Source organism: Leptodactylus fuscus, chromosome 9 (assembly GCF_031893055.1).
Source record: "Leptodactylus fuscus isolate aLepFus1 chromosome 9, aLepFus1.hap2, whole genome shotgun sequence".
Classification (NCBI taxonomy): Eukaryota; Metazoa; Chordata; class Amphibia; order Anura; family Leptodactylidae; genus Leptodactylus; species Leptodactylus fuscus.
In genome coordinates, this window is record NC_134273.1 from 31,476,902 (window position 1) to 31,492,936 (window position 16,035).

At 47.5% G+C, this 16,035-nt stretch overlaps 1 protein-coding gene across 8 annotated transcripts in view; it reads left to right on the forward strand.

Moving 5' to 3' along the window:
* The first annotated feature begins 9,314 nt into the window (after positions 1 to 9,314).
* CACNA1D (calcium voltage-gated channel subunit alpha1 D) overlaps positions 9,315 to 16,035 on the forward strand; it is a 252,174-nt gene continuing 245,453 nt past the window's right edge. For all 8 annotated transcript variants that reach the window (XM_075287149.1, XM_075287141.1, XM_075287143.1 and 5 more), the window contains exon 1: positions 9,315 to 9,597. In XM_075287149.1, coding sequence (XP_075143250.1) covers positions 9,570 to 9,597 — 28 coding nt within the window. In that variant the 5' untranslated portion in view covers positions 9,315 to 9,569. The remainder of the gene's footprint in view (positions 9,598 to 16,035) is intronic.

A 16,035-nucleotide genomic window follows, 5' to 3' on the forward strand; every position in this document is an offset into this window, starting at 1 on the left:
TTTGGCATCTCCTATTTCCACTGTGAATTTTGTAGTATCTCTTTTGTAGGTATCAATTTTTGAAGCTGCCAGAAAGTGAAAACCCCAGGCAAAAAAATGATCATGCATATTGGATGACTAACACAATTGCATCCCATGGTTTTCCTAATAAGATCTTTAGACAGGTGTTTTGAGATAATCCTCATTGTAGGATACATAAAGTGAATGTCATCTAAAGCCAGGGTTTAATTTGCATCTGTAATAAAGAAGGGGATACGTTGTCATCGACATGTCTACACATAAGGTTAGAATGTCCTCCTGCAGCCATGGCTCCCCTGATAAGCCACTATAATACTTTGGATATCACTTAACCCCTCATGTAGTCTTCAGTCAGTCCTCAGTCCATGGAATAGGTTTGAATACCCATCGGCAATAAGAGGGTTCAATGGTTATGTAAGATTTTTACATGGCATCAAGGGCACTATGTAAACTTGCTTTCTAGATAGATTAGGGTCTTCCGGTGCCCAATGATCAGCAGAAGTCTCATTCCTTAGCGTGCCCTAATGGTGCGATGTCACATGACAGACTCCTGTACGGACCTACAGCCAGATAAGAGAGGAGCCGAATAATGGGCATGTCCTGCCACTGTCCTTTAGAGCTCCTTCTCTAGTATGGCAAGATAGTGGGCCAGGGTCCCTTTTTCATTGATAGGTTGGGGTCCCAGCATTCAGCACTCCAACATTTACCTCCTATCCCATGGACAACCCATTTACCATGCTCATTCTTTGCTATAGAAGAAATTCAACACTTCTGATTATATGGAGATGTTTCTTCACTTCACCAGTGTATTCTTGTTTAGTAAATTAAAGGATGTTTCCTGTTCTTTTAAAGGGATTCTACCATTACAAATCATTTTTTTCTAGTTCACACGTCGGAATAGCCTTCAGAAAGGCTATTCGTCTCCTACCTTTAGATGTCTTCTCTGGGCTGCTGTTTGGTGAAAAATCCGGTTCTTGTTGGTATGCAAATTAGTTCTCTAGGAGCACTGGGGGCGGGCCCCAGCGCTCAAACAGCCCAATGCTGCGAGAGAACTCTCTCCAGCGACGCCTCCATCTTCTTCAGCAACCGCCTCTTCATCTCCTTCTTCTGGCTGGGGGGTCAGATGTCGACACCTGCGCCGATGGCCCTGCCATCAGAACGCAGGCAAGAGCTGAGTGTACAGGCCAGCCCGCCGGCGTCCATTACTGCATACGCACTAGGCTCCTGTAGTGCTATGGAGTACAAGAGCGTACTGCGCATGCGCACGTAAGCGGCCTCCAAAAAATGGACGCCAGCCGGCCTGTGTACTCAGCTTTTGCCTGCGTCCCGATAGCAGAGCCGACTGCGCAGGAGTCGATGTCTGACCCTCATGAAGTGCTGGCTATTGTGACTTTGTCCCTGCCAAGCTCCTCTATTGCTGACCTCTGACTTACCCTTTAATTACTCTCTTGGATTTTGATTCTGTACTGCGTTGCTCAACTAATACTGGACCCTTGGCTAGCTGACCTCTTTTGTTGTTGTTTGTCTTGTCTTTGTTCTGTGTGGTCACTTATATAGGAAGGGCCCGTCGATCAGTTGCCGCCTATTGCTTAGGATAGGACTGGCAAGCAGGAAAGGACAGTAGTGGAAATTCAGTTTAGGGCTCACTGTCTATTGTGCCCCTCTCCCCAGAGTTTCCAACAGCTACTGGGGAATTGCTCCTATTGCAATTCCCTTACAGTCATACAAGATTAGACAAAAATGACTGCATCCTTCCAAGTATAATCTCACTGGTGAACTCTCTCAGACTATGGATGTCTCTACTGCTCACCTTCTCTGTGGCTACACACTGTTGCCATCCCTGGATGCCATGCTTGATGCGCCTCAGCTTCTCCCAGGTCTTAGTGTGCTTGCACTCTGACTCTTGGTATGTTAATCTGTCCCTGCCACTCTATTCTTGCACTTGCTTATTTAGGAGACCATCTTCAATGGCTCCTTTATCGGAACAATCGGATGGTGTTGATTCCATTAGAATGCAAAGATGTATATACTGTCTGCTATCTTGGTATTGATTTGACTTGTTTCCTGCCTGTCTCTTGTACTGACAAAACTCTTCCTGCCCTGACCTCAGCCTGTCTGACTACATTTTCCATCTACTGTGTTAGGATTGTCATCAGAGTACTGTGACCAGGGGATCCCCACAATGAAGTCCAGACCCCTGTATAGTGATTGAAGGGTGAAAACCGGGAAACCCATTTGATTCCTCTTCTTGTTTTATGCACCCGTCAAATTCTTTGCCACCCAGGGGATCTACATCTCCATGTTAGGGGGTATGGCAACATCAAGGGGTGTGGCACCATTTCGGGAAGAAAGCAGCCATATTTTTCTAATCCTCTACAATCCCTTTAAGTCTCATAAACATTTACAGATTGAGAAAACTAATAGTTAATGGAGTCTATTGTGTGCTGAGCTTTGTGGCTGACTGGTGCTGACTCCTCCATATATTAATTCTGCTTATATTATATAACATTGATTAGAAAGCTGGGCCAGATCATTAGCATGTATTCATTAATATTTAGCGTTTCACTATCCGTCTGATTAATTTCATACATGTAATTATAATTAGTGCAGAGAATACAGCTCATGGGAGCCGGCAGTCACGCTGAGACTGGAACCGCAAAGTCTCCGTCTACAAAGGGATTTGGAGACTATGGAATGTTTGCTTTCATCTCGGTTTTCCACCATGATAAGCAGTGTAGTGTCCCCCATCTTTATTTTAAGGACAATAAATAATTTATTTTAGTCTAGACACAATCATATATAAGGTGAATCTCTATATGGAATACAGTAATGCGGTAGTGACATCACTGAGGCAGCCTAGGATTGGTCGCTGGGCTTTTGGGATATGATGCCCTATGGATGACACATCTTTACCAGAGGCATAACTTGAAGTTTCCAATGCAAAATCTGTAATGGGGCCCCTACCTACCTTGTACCATGTAGAGTAGTGGTATTGGTTATGTGACAAAGGGAACTTTGGGACCCCCCTCCCCCCCCTCAGGATCCAGTGCCTGTTACCTCTGCACCCTCTATAGCTATGCATCTGGTCCTTACATTGCCAAGGTAAACAGAAGTGCTGAGAATATAGCTATATTTTATATTTTATTGTTTTATTCAGCATACAAATACTTAGCTCTGATTCGGTAGCTCACTTATAACATACATGTATGGCTGAAGAGCAATACAAACAGAATCTTAAAGGAGGGTTCTGGTCAAATGATATTGATGACCTATCCATTGGATAGGCTATTAATATCTGATAAGCAGGAGATTGACACCCATGGCCCGGGCCAGAGAACAGAGCCAGTAGCAGATAGCACTGTTCTCTGTGTGTTGTCTGAGTCACAGCTTAGCTCCTATACAAGAGAGCTGAGCTGCAGCAACTCACTGTGCGCATTCTTCCTGTATTGTGACATCACTGTGAGTATTATTCTTGTACTGTGACATCACTGTGCACATTATCCCTGTACTGTGACATCACTGTGCACATTATCCCTGTACTGTGACATCACTGTGTGTATTATCCCTATACTGTGACATCACTGTGTGTATTATCCCTGTACTGACATCACTGTGTGTATTATCCCTGTACTGTGACATCACTGTGTGTATTATCCCTGTACTGTGACATCACTGTGTGTATTATCCCTGTACTGTGACATCACTGTGCGTATTATTCCTGTACTGTGACATCACTGTGAGCATTATTCTTGTACTGTGACATCACTGTGCACATTATCCCTGTACTGTGACATCACTGTGCACATTATCCCTGTACTGTGACATCACTGTGTGCATTATTCCTGTACTATGACATCACTGTGTGCATTAATTGTGTTCTGTGACATCATTGTGCACATTATCCCTGTACTGTGACATCACTGTTAGCATTATCCTTGTACTATGACATCGCTGTGTGCATTTTTTTTTTTACCATTCTCTGAATCAACATTCCAGAACAATAGGCTGAATTTGGTGGCCATATATCTTTTTCAGTTTTGCAGACTCACAGCCGCAGGCATGCTGCCTAGAAATTTTGTTAGTATCACACAGTGAAATAGAAATAACAGCCAGTCTTTGATGATTTGTAGTAGTGCAGGGGTGATATCACAAGAAGTATAGAATTGAGTCAGCATAGGGATAGGGATAGTGCCAAATCTGCTGACAGTTTGTCCAGTAGGGTCTATACAGAAAGAAAACAATGGAGAATCTTGGACTGAACCATAAGGAACCTTGACCAAAAAGTGGAAGAGGAGAATAAGTAAAACAAGACACCAAGTGTGCGATCAGGGAGGTAAGAAGAAAACAAAAATAAATTAGAGCCATTTCCGTAAACCTTTTGGCACATGGATGAAAACTGGTTGAAAAATCCCAGCTGATAAACAGGCTGGATTTCCTGGCATTGCCCCAGTCAGGAGATGGGACTCCTTATATGACAGTGATCTATGATGATAGGAGTCGATACCTTCTCGTGGCTCCACTGTCCTAACATCAGAGATCACTGCAATATAAGGAGCCCCTGTCTCCTGTCCTCATTCAATTTGGGGAACTGCAGGCAATATACGGCACAGGTTTTCCAGACTCTATTTGCCTGTGTACATGGGCCCTGAACATGTTGTACATTGAATTACACATACCAGCTCAGGAACCCCATTTATATAAAAAACAGAGGTCCTGAGTACCCTGTGTAATGCGTTGGTGGTAACACATGTATGATACGTATGATACAGCTCCATTCCTTTCTTTGGGAATTCTAAAGAGAAGCCCAGTACAGTGCTTGACTATCTGCAGCAGCCTTCTAGAATGGTAAAGAATGGCAGTGCAAATGTGTAACAGCCATTAAACTGTAAGGACATGGGATTCATGTTGTCGGGTACAACCCCTTTAAGGCCAATATAGTAAAGCAGGCTGAGTAGGAGTTGCTGGCCTACAGCGTCAAAAGCTGCAGAAGATCCAGAAGAATCAATAGAGAGTAGATCTGGTTAGGTTTAGTTGTCAGGAGATCACTTGAGACTTGATAAGGACAATTTTTGTAGAGTGTTGAGAACCCAGATTGTAATGGGTGGAGTAGAGAGCAGAGATATAGCAGATTCGGAGAGTAGAGACAGTGAGCAGTACAGAAGCAAATCTGCAGAAACCCTGTGAGACTAGATATTGCTCTCCTGACCTTATACTTATCTGACTCTTGGCTGATAGATCTATACAGTGTAAGGAGACAGGCACATGCTTCTCTACACTGTGTAGTGGCTGGTTACAGTTCACTTGAATGGGAGCTGAGTGGCCGTACATAGACACACAGACACTACCTAGTGTACAGAGCCTTCTGCTTTCTGCTCCATACACTGCGAAGATCTGCCACCAGAGTAGCTGATCAATAATGGTCTGATATTTATGACTTATTCTAATATCTAGTCTTCGACATTCCCTTTAATGTCAGTAGTTGATGGATAACATGTCTGAATTTAAAATATACATTTGTCTGCGTGATCTATTCTACTAAAATGACATCCATCAAAGTGACAGCAGCGTGCTGAGCCGTGGCAGTGTCTGGAGATCTGAAGCTTGTCATCTGTGTAGTATTGACGTTATAGCGCACAATGTAAAGCAGACTATAGGGACATCTTGGCATAAACTGTGTTATGGAGGCGTCTGTAGTAAAGTTTTTGGAGTGTGTACCAGGAAACTTTACAGAACTGGCAGCGCTGTTTAATTAGGCGCACCGTCTATAAAAACATCACCCCGCATGTGACGCCCCTGCAAAACCTCAAGGGTAATTAAAATAGAAAGACTACAGGAACAGATAACATCAGAGCTGATGTATAACAGTGCGATCCTGGAGAGGCTGTCAAGGGTGGAGGATCCCAAAAAAAAACAGATACACAAACCTGCTGGCTCTAACTCATTCTGTTACTGAACACTGCTAGAATATTTTGGGTATAAACCGTTGTTTGGAGATGGGGCGGACATGTTCTCTGCTGCACAGGGGCCCAGGGAAGGCAGAGGGCACACACTGGCCACAAGGAGGTCATAAATAAGTACCCTCACTCACATTTCATCACTCCGGTCAGCTGGTCATATGGACTCAATAAATGTCTTACCTGAAGAGCAAGACTGCATTACGTATGTGTATGAGAAGTCTATAGACCACCAGAGACATAATGATTAACTCCTTCCTAGTCCTAGATCACCAGGGATGTTATCATTGACTCCTTCACTGCCCTAGCTCACCAGGGATGTTATTAACTCTGTAAGTATCCTAATCCACTGGTACCTCCCAGGTGTCCCTCTTTGACCCATGGGACACTATATAATGAGCGTGTTGTTGGCGTCGATGATCCCCCCCCCCCCTCTCCGGTTTTTCGGCAGTTCTCAAGCTGGCCTGCTGCTGAACTTGTTCCTTGCGCTGTGCCTGTGATTGTTCTGGCATCTCAGAAGCTCGCTGGGACGCCATATAATGAGTGAGTTGGTGGCGCCGATGATCGACCTGCTCCGGCATTTCGGCTGCTCTAAGAGCTGCTTGACACCTAGCTTGCTCAATCCTCCTCAGCTCCGCTGCAGGAGAAGTCTGTTGATTTCTGGCTACCTTCATAGCTCTCGTTTTTTGACAAATTAGATTTTCGTTTTCCCAGCATGTTTAAAATTGGGAAACTGCCAATTTGGATTAAAGGTGTCTTCCCATTTCGAGGTCTCAGCAGTCTGCCTGCAGTGTCTGCTTCTCACTTTCTGTATTTCTCGCCCTCCCTCTGGCTGAACAGCACACAGAACACTCAGATAATATGCAGATGCTTGTACAGAATGGACTCAGTGTTATCTGTGTGTTTACATAGAGAGACATAACAGACCTGGCTTTATAAGCAAACTGCAATTAGTTGAACGATTGTCCTGCCGGCAAGAGCAGTTTAATATTAGTAGGATAGTATAGTATATTAACATAAATTCATGACAGTCGTGAAGCCATGTAATTTACCGGGATAAAAGGTAGCCTTTCTGTTAATCCAGACTACAAACTATAAATCATGAATTATATATGAAATCTATGGCAGTTTCTGACTGGTGTAGATTTAAAGGGGTTGTCCAGGATAATAGGATGAGGAAGGTGAAAAAAAGAACCGATCCTCACCTTTCCCCTGTGCTCTGTGTGTCTGTGCTCTGGTGTCTCCCAGCCCAGTCTGGTCCTGCTGCTTCGGTGTTTGTGTCTGGTGGAAATCCCGGTCACACAAGACTTAGCAAAGGACAGGAGATGTCACAGGTAGTCACGTCCCGTGTCCTTTCCTTAAGCTGCTGATTGGTCTCATTGGCCACATGCGTCAGGGACTTCTGTCAGAAGAAAACACCAGAACAGCAGGACCGGACCGTGCTGGGAGATATCAGAGCACTGGGGACAGGGGAGTATGGGATTTTTTTCTTTATTTTTTCACCTTCCCTGGCCTCATAAAAAAAGAACAACTGATTACCCTAGCCATCTCCTTTAATTGCCGGCACATGGGACCTCCCATGGTGCACCAGTTGGGGAATGAGTTAAGGGGTCGGCCACTAAGTAATTCCAGCTATTCCATTCTGGTGAGCTAGGGCCTGTGACCTCTAGTGACATGGTTATTTTTAGTAAGCAACTTGCATTCCCCATACAATAATAATTGTGGAGCGTCTCTTAGGTCTCTGCATTGCATCCTCTGTTATTCTTCCTGGAAAGAATGTATTCCTGGATATAATATTGCTATTGCTTTTGTTAATGGCTTGTCCATACACAGTCTGACACTGGGCAGTCAGTACTGACAATGCCGTGTAGGGTCACACTTAGTGATAAGAGGAATGTTGGAGGTCTTTTCACTTAGAGGGGTCAGATTTGCAATACCCAGGACAGCCACTACTGTATGGGCGGTGTTGTGGTGTGTGACACATCAGTGCTGCGGCCCCTTTAACCGTTTGAATGGCAGGAATGATGAGAATTACCCCTCAATATTGATCACCCATCCTAAGAATAGCGCATCAATATCCTAATTTTGGAAATCCCCTTTAGGATATGAACTCGCAGGGGCTTATCTACTGCATTGTACAGTAATAGCAAAATGAATGAATTTAACCCAATCTCTGCCACACACTGCGCCAGAAGAAAGTACAGTATGTGTTGACCTAAGGACAATACAGAAAGTGAAAGCAGGAACAGATAGTAGTAGTGCAGATGTGCCCTGAGGAGCATTCCCAGGAGGAATAACAGAGGGACAGAGGAATGAAGAATTGAATGTTGGTGACAGTGTCTGATTGACAAAGTATATGTGCGTGTATCCAAATGAGATCTAGTCTCTGGTCAATCAGCGGCGCTGACGTGTGTGTGTGTGTGTGTGGGGGGGGGGGGGGGGGGGGTGTTTTGGACAACTGTTAGGGCTAGTTCACACGTGGGCAAAGGGGAGGTTTTTGACAGCGGAATTCGCTTCAAAAACCTCTCCTTTAACATGGTGGTCTATGTAGACCACTAGCTTTTTTTTTCCTCCTAGCGTTTTCCGCCTGAAGAAGCGACATGACCTTTCTTCAGGCGGAAAACGCCTGAAGAATTGCATAGAAGTGAATGGGAGGCGAAAACCGCGCGGTAAAAAACCGCGCGGTTTTTTGCACACAAAACCGCGCGGTTTTTTGCAAAAAAACGCGCGGTTTTCGCCTGCAGTTTCTATAGCACATATAGGAAAAAAAAACCCTAGCGAAAACCGCTAGCGAAAACCGCGTCAAAAACCTCGTCAAAAACCGCGTGGAATGCAAAAAACAGCGTCAAAAAAACTCCTCGAGGTTTTTTACCTCGCACAAATAAGCTAGGCGGTTTTCACGTGTGAACTGACCCTTAAAGGGGCCTTGTCCTAGTGCCAGACAGGACCCAGTAATACATAAGGCTGTGCACGACAAGCATACTCTGAGCCGAGGATGATGTGCCGTCCTGTGTATGACAATGCGGTGCAGTGCGCAGACTCGTCTATCTGTATCTATGTATACTATACTATAGGTGTGTGTGTATATATATATATATATATATATATATATGTGATCCGTCATGCCCGTCACAATCATCCTCGTCCCTCGCTGGAGCTGCAGGGACTGAAGGACCAGCTGACCGCTCTCCATCCTCAGGCACTGATATGCTCAGCATCTCTCGATGCCAGCCAATCAGATGCGAGGAGTGCGCCGCCTTCAGCCAATCGGCGTCCGGATGAAAGCACGCCCAGCCCTCACACCCCCAGCGAAGGTTATTTTGCTGGTCACGTGACTCGGAGCGCAGGGAGTTAATCCCAGCCCCGCCCCCTCCCCACAGGGCAAGTTAACCCATTCTCCACCAGTAAGCAGTGACAGGAGACTGGAGCGGTTGCCATGAGAACCACGGTCGCCCGGATGTGAGGAGATGCCGGCCGGAGCTGCCAGGGATCGCCCGGTGCCTCATCAGTGACATGGGGGGCGGGTAGGAGGGGAGCCGGACGGGAGAGTGTACACGGCTCGGTGCGGGATCTCGGCTTTCTCTGGAGGGGGCAAGGATGGACGAGCCGGAGGAGCTCGGTGGAGGTAGGACGATTGTGTGTGACACCCTGACAGCTCCGACAGCTTAGAATCACTGGCCCCGGGTCATCTGTGCCAGGCACACTGCTGTCCTCCACACTGCACGGCTGCTGACAGCCATAGAGCGCAGCTGTATCTCCATGTGTATATATATGTATATAGCACAGGGCATCCGAATCCTCCTCCTGTCCATTACACCTCACTGACAGCCCTGACCAGAGGGGCATCCACCCGGGTCCACACCCCAGACTTCACCCTACACCTGTACTATAAGACCCCAGACCTGACCCTGCACCTGTACTACAAGACCCCAGAGCTGACCCTGCACCTGTACTACAAGACCCCAAAGCTGACCCTGCACCTGTACTACAAGACCCCTAGACCTGACCCTGCACCTGTACTACAAGACCCCTAGACCTGACCCTGCACCTCTACTACAAGACCCCAAAGCTGACCCTGCACCTGTACTACAAGACCCCTAGACCTGACCCTGCACCTGTACTACAAGACCCCTAGACCTGACCCTGCACCTGTACTACAAGACCCCTAGACCTGACCCTGCACCTGTACTACAAGACCCCTAGACCTGACCCTGCACCTGTACTACAAGACCCCTAGACCTGACCCTGCACCTCTACTACAAGACCCCAAAGCTGACCCTGCACCTGTACTACAAGACCCCTAGACCTGACCCTGCACCTGTACTACAAGACCCCTAGACCTGACCCTGCACCTGTACTACAAGACCCCAAAGCTGACCCTGCACCTGTACTACAAGACCCCTAGACCTGACCCTGCACCTGTACTACAAGAGCCCAGACCTGACCCTGCACCTATACTACAAGAGCCCAGACCTGACCCTGCACCTGTACTACAAGAGCCCAGACCTGACCCTGCACCTGTACTACAAGAGCCCAGACCTGACCCTGCACCTGTACTACAAGAGCCCAGACCTGACCCTGCACCTATACTACAAGAGCCCAGACCTGACCCTGCACCTGTACTACAAGAGCCCAGACCTGACCCTGCACCTGTACTACAAGACCCCAGAGCTGACCCTGCACCTGTACTACAAGACCCCAGACCTGACCCTGCACCTGTACTACAAGAACCCAGACCTGACCCTGCACCTGTACTACAAGAACCCAGACCTGACCCTGCACCTGTACTACAAGACCCCAGAGCTGACCCTGCACCTGTACTACAATAACTCAGACCTGACCCTGCACCTGTACTACAAGACCCCTAGACCTGACCCTGCACCTGTACTACAAGAGCCCAGAGCTGACCCTGCACCTATACTACAAGAACCCAGACCTGACCCTGCACCTGTACTACAAGAGCCCAGACCTGACCCTGCACCTGTACTACAAGAGCCCAGACCTGACCCTGCACCTGTACTATAAGACCTCAGAGCTGACCCTGCACCTGTACTACAAGAGCCCAGACCTGACCCTGCACCTGTACTATAAGACCCCAGAGCTGACCCTGCACCTGTACTACAAGACCCCAGAGCTGACCCTGCATCTGTACTACAAGAACCCAGACCTGACCCTGCACCTGTACTACAAGACCCCAGACCTGACCCTGCACCTGTACTACAATAACTCAGACCTGACCCTGCACCTGTACTACAAGAGCCCAGACCTGACCCTGCACCTGTACTACAAGAGCCCAGAGCTGACCCTGCACCTGTACTACAATAACTCAGACCTGACCCTGCACCTGTACTACAATAACTCAGACCTGACCCTGCACCTGTACTACAAGACCCCAGACCTGACCCTGCATCTGTACTACAAGACCCCAGAGCTGACCCTGCACCTGTACTACAAGACCCCAGAGCTGACCCTGCACCTGTACTACAAGACCCCAGAGCTGACCCTGCACCTGTACTATAAGACCTCAGAGCTGACCCTGCACCTGTACTATAAGACCTCAGAGCTGACCCTGCACCTGTACTACAAGAGCCCAGAGCTGACCCTGCACCTGTACTACAAGACCCCAGAGCTGACCCTGCACCTGTACTATAAGACCCCAGACCTGACCTTGTACCTGTACTACAAGAGCCCAGAGCTGACCCTGCACCTGTACTACAAGAGCCCAGAGCCGACCCTGCACCTGTACTACAAAACCCCAGATCTGACCCTGCACCTGTACTACAAGACCCCAGACCTGACCCTGCACCTGTACTACAAGAGCCCAGAGCTGACCTTGCACCTGTACTACAAGAGCCCAGACCTGACCCTGCACCTGTACTACAAGACCCCAGAGCTGACCCTGCACCTGTACTACAAGAACCCAGACCTGACCCTGCACCTGTACTACAAGAGCCCAGACCTGACCCTGCACCTGTACTACAAGAGCCCAGACCTGACCCTGCACCTGTACTATAAGAACCCAGACCTGACCCTGCACCTGTACTACAAGATCCCTAGACCTGACCCTGCACCTGTACTACAAGAGCCCAGACCTGACCCTGCACCTGTACTACAATAACTCAGACCTGACCCTGCACCTGTACTACAAGACCCCTAGACCTGAACCTGCACCTGTACTACAAGACCCCAGAGCTGACCCTGCACCTGTACTATAAGACCTCAGAGCTGACCCTGCACCTGTACTACAAGAACCCAGACCTGACCCTGCACCTGTACTACAAGAACCCAGACCTGACCCTGCACCTGTACTACAAGAGCCCAGACCTGACCCTGCACCTGTACTACAAGAGCCCAGACCTGACCCTGCACCTGTACTACAAGAGCCCAGACTTGACCCTGCACCTGTACTACAAGACCCCAGAGCTGACCCTGCACCTGTACTACAAGAACTCAGACCTGACCCTGCACCTGTACTACAAGAGCCCAGAGCTGACCCTGCATCTGTACTACAAGACCCCAGAGCTGACCCTGCACCTGTACTATAAGACCCCAGAGCTGACCCTGCACCTGTACTATAAGAGCCCAGACCTGACCCTGCACATGTACTACAAGACCCCTAGACCTGACCCTGCACCTGTACTACAAGAGCCCAGACCTGACCCTGAACCTGTACTACAAGAGCCCAGACCTGACCCTGAACCTGTACTACAAGAGCCCAGACCTGACCCTGCACCTGTACTACAAGAGCCCAGACCTGACCCTGCACCTGTACTACAAGAGCCCAGACCTGACCCTGCACCTGTACTACAAGAGCCCAGAGCTGACCCTGCATCTGTACTACAAGACCCCAGAGCTGACCCTGCACCTGTACTATAAGACCCCAGAGCTGACCCTGCACCTGTACTATAAGAGCCCAGACCTGACCCTGCACATGTACTACAAGACCCCTAGACCTGACCCTGCACCTGTACTACAAGAGCCCAGACCTGACCCTGAACCTGTACTACAAGAGCCCAGACCTGACCCTGCACCTGTACTACAAGAGCCCAGACCTGACCCTGCACCTGTACTACAAGAGCCCAGACCTGACCCTGCACCCGTACTACAAGAGCCCAGACCTGACCCTGCACCTGTACTACAAAACCCCAGACCTGACCCTGCACCTGTACTACCATACCCCAGATTAGACCTGACCCTGCACCTGCACTGCCATACCCGAGACCTGCACCTATACTACCAGACCCCAGATTAGACCTAACCCTGCACCTGTACTAGAATAACCCAGACCTGACCAGAGGGGCATCCACACGGGTCCAGACCCGAGACTTCACCCTACACCTATACTACAAGAACCCAGACCTGACCTTGTACCTGTACTACAAGACCCCAAACTGCACCCTACATCTATACTACAAGACCCCAGAGCTGACCTTGTACTACAAGACCCCAGAGCTGACCCTGCACCTGTACTACAAGACCCCACACCTGACCATGTACTTGTAGTACAAAAATCTGGACCTGTCAGGGCCAACACGGTGGCTTAGTGGTTAGCACTGCAGCCTTGCAACCTACATTACAAGACATCACAGCTGAATCTACACATGTACTCAAAGACCCAGGACCTAACTTTAAATCTGTAATACAATACCCAAAATCTGAACTGCACCTGCCGTACAAAAGCCCAGACTTGACCTTAATTTTGTTATACAAGACCACAGACCTGAACCACAAGACCCTGGATCTGACTGTAAACTTGCTCTTCAAGACCCAGAACTGACCTTGCACCTGTAGTATCTCAGATCTGACCCTACACCTGCACTATAAGGCCCCTGTCCTGACCCTAAACCTTTATTACAAGCCCGATGATCTGACTCTATAAGACCACAGCCCTGCCCCTACAGCTGTACTACAAGACTAAAGACCTGAACCCAGATCTAACCCTACATCTGTATTACAAGACACGAAACCTATAATACAATACCAAGATCTGACCATAATCCTGCACTGCAAGACCCCTCGTTTTATACTACACTTGCACTGCAAGCCTTTAGACCTTACACTACACATATACTAAAATACCCCAGACCTTTCACTGCGCTTGGACTAAAAGATCTGAACCTGAACATAAATCAGCAGTACAAGGACCCAGTCCTTACGCTGAATCTGCACTACAAGACCCTAAACCTGATCCCTTAACCTAATTTGTGCATCCCCAGACCTGACCATACATCTGCACTACTAGATCCTACACCTGACTCTTTCGCTGGTCTGTGTCTGGTCCTACATTTAATCCACAAGAGAAAAACTTGATCTAAAGTCCCATACCTTCAGCTCAACACTAAAAACCCACAGCCCTCTTTAATTTCATGAGAACCCTCTACCTAACTTCATACTCGCAACCCAAGACCAAAAATCCTTTTGTAGGACTGTGTCATTTTCCCTGACCCCATACCTAATCTACAGGACTGGAAACCTGCACTGTATGTGCATATCACCAGCTCCCAACTTTTTACCCTTACCTCAAGATCCAAAACCTGACCCCATATACCACAACTCAGGATCAGAAACCCTGTCCGACCCTCTCATCTCATCACCCATGCCTCAAGATCCAAAGCCTGTTTCTGAACCTATATCCTCAAAGCCTTGTAGTTCCTTTTTATCTTTCCTCCACACTCATTTAATAAGACCTGCATATTGGACACATGTAGTCTCCTTTTATCTATCTCTGAGCCCAATGCCTTATCCATGTCCCCATGAGAAAACCTCATACCCCACTACTCTGTATGATGAACCTCTGGATCCTAAATCCACACGCTCTACTTGTATCTAACGCTATATTGTCATCTCCAGACAGCATTCCTGCAACCCCCTACAGATCTGCACCTATATCTTCCCTAATGCCCTGGCCATGTATGACATGTATAGGGTACATATGTATCAGGAAATATCATGACATGTCTTTGATGGTTTAGCAATGCCTCAGTCATTTCATGGTTGAAAGAACGTGGGTACTGCATGTATCTAGATCCTAAATCCAGTCTGCAATCTCATCTGCAGGCCTCTACTACACATCCCTCTATCACATCACTGTCTATGTCATTGTTGTGTAGCATCTCCCCTGCACCATCTGTACTGCCCCCTCAGGCTGGCATCTTCAGCGTCCTTATATATCCTATCAAAAGCATGGTCACCTCCGACCTGCACCTTGTAAATCTTTTGTGTGTATTACAACTATGCTATCACATCCTGTTCCATATACCCTATACCCTCCCCGGATCTTCCTACAAGTCTGTTTATGGTGGTATTTACCTACTTGTATCCTTTCTATTACTATACAGGATATAGCCACTGGTGACATAACATTTACTGCACTCACACTGGTCCTTGCAATGCGCTCCTGACCATTCTTCACGTTAAACTTAACTTCAGTGGACTGTGGGCGTCTCCTGGTGCCCGTATCCCATTGAAATGCTTTGGTTGTGTCAGAATTGGTGGCTTGTGCTCAACAATGCATATTGCAATACTACAGTAGCAAAAAATCACATAGTATCCTCAGTATATTGTTGGCTATTGATTAGATAAGTGTATCATTGGAAAAGGTCAAATGTAAAATATTTTGCTACTGCAGGAAAATATTCATCATTGCAAAAAATGGTTTATCTGGCATTGTACGTCACGTGGCGGTCTTGTCCGACTACTACGGTATGTCAGCCCTACGACAGTAAAAGCATATATTCACACACTGCAGATTTGTGGCAGATGGTGCTACACTGAAAAGCTCTTCCATACATCTGAATATGGATTGTTTCTGCAGGCCTCAGGCACATGAACAGAAGAGTCACAAAAATTTCTGCAGGAAATCTGCTGCATGTGAATATATCTTAAAGGGATCCTATCATTTCAACTCAATTTTTTCTGCTTATCACGTAGGAATAGCCTTAGGTAAGACTATTCTTCTCCTACCTTTAGATGTCTTCTCCGCACCGCTGTTCCGTAGAAATCTCGTTTTTTGCCGTTATGCAAATGAGTTCTCGCTCAGCACTGGGGGCGGTCCCAGTGCTCA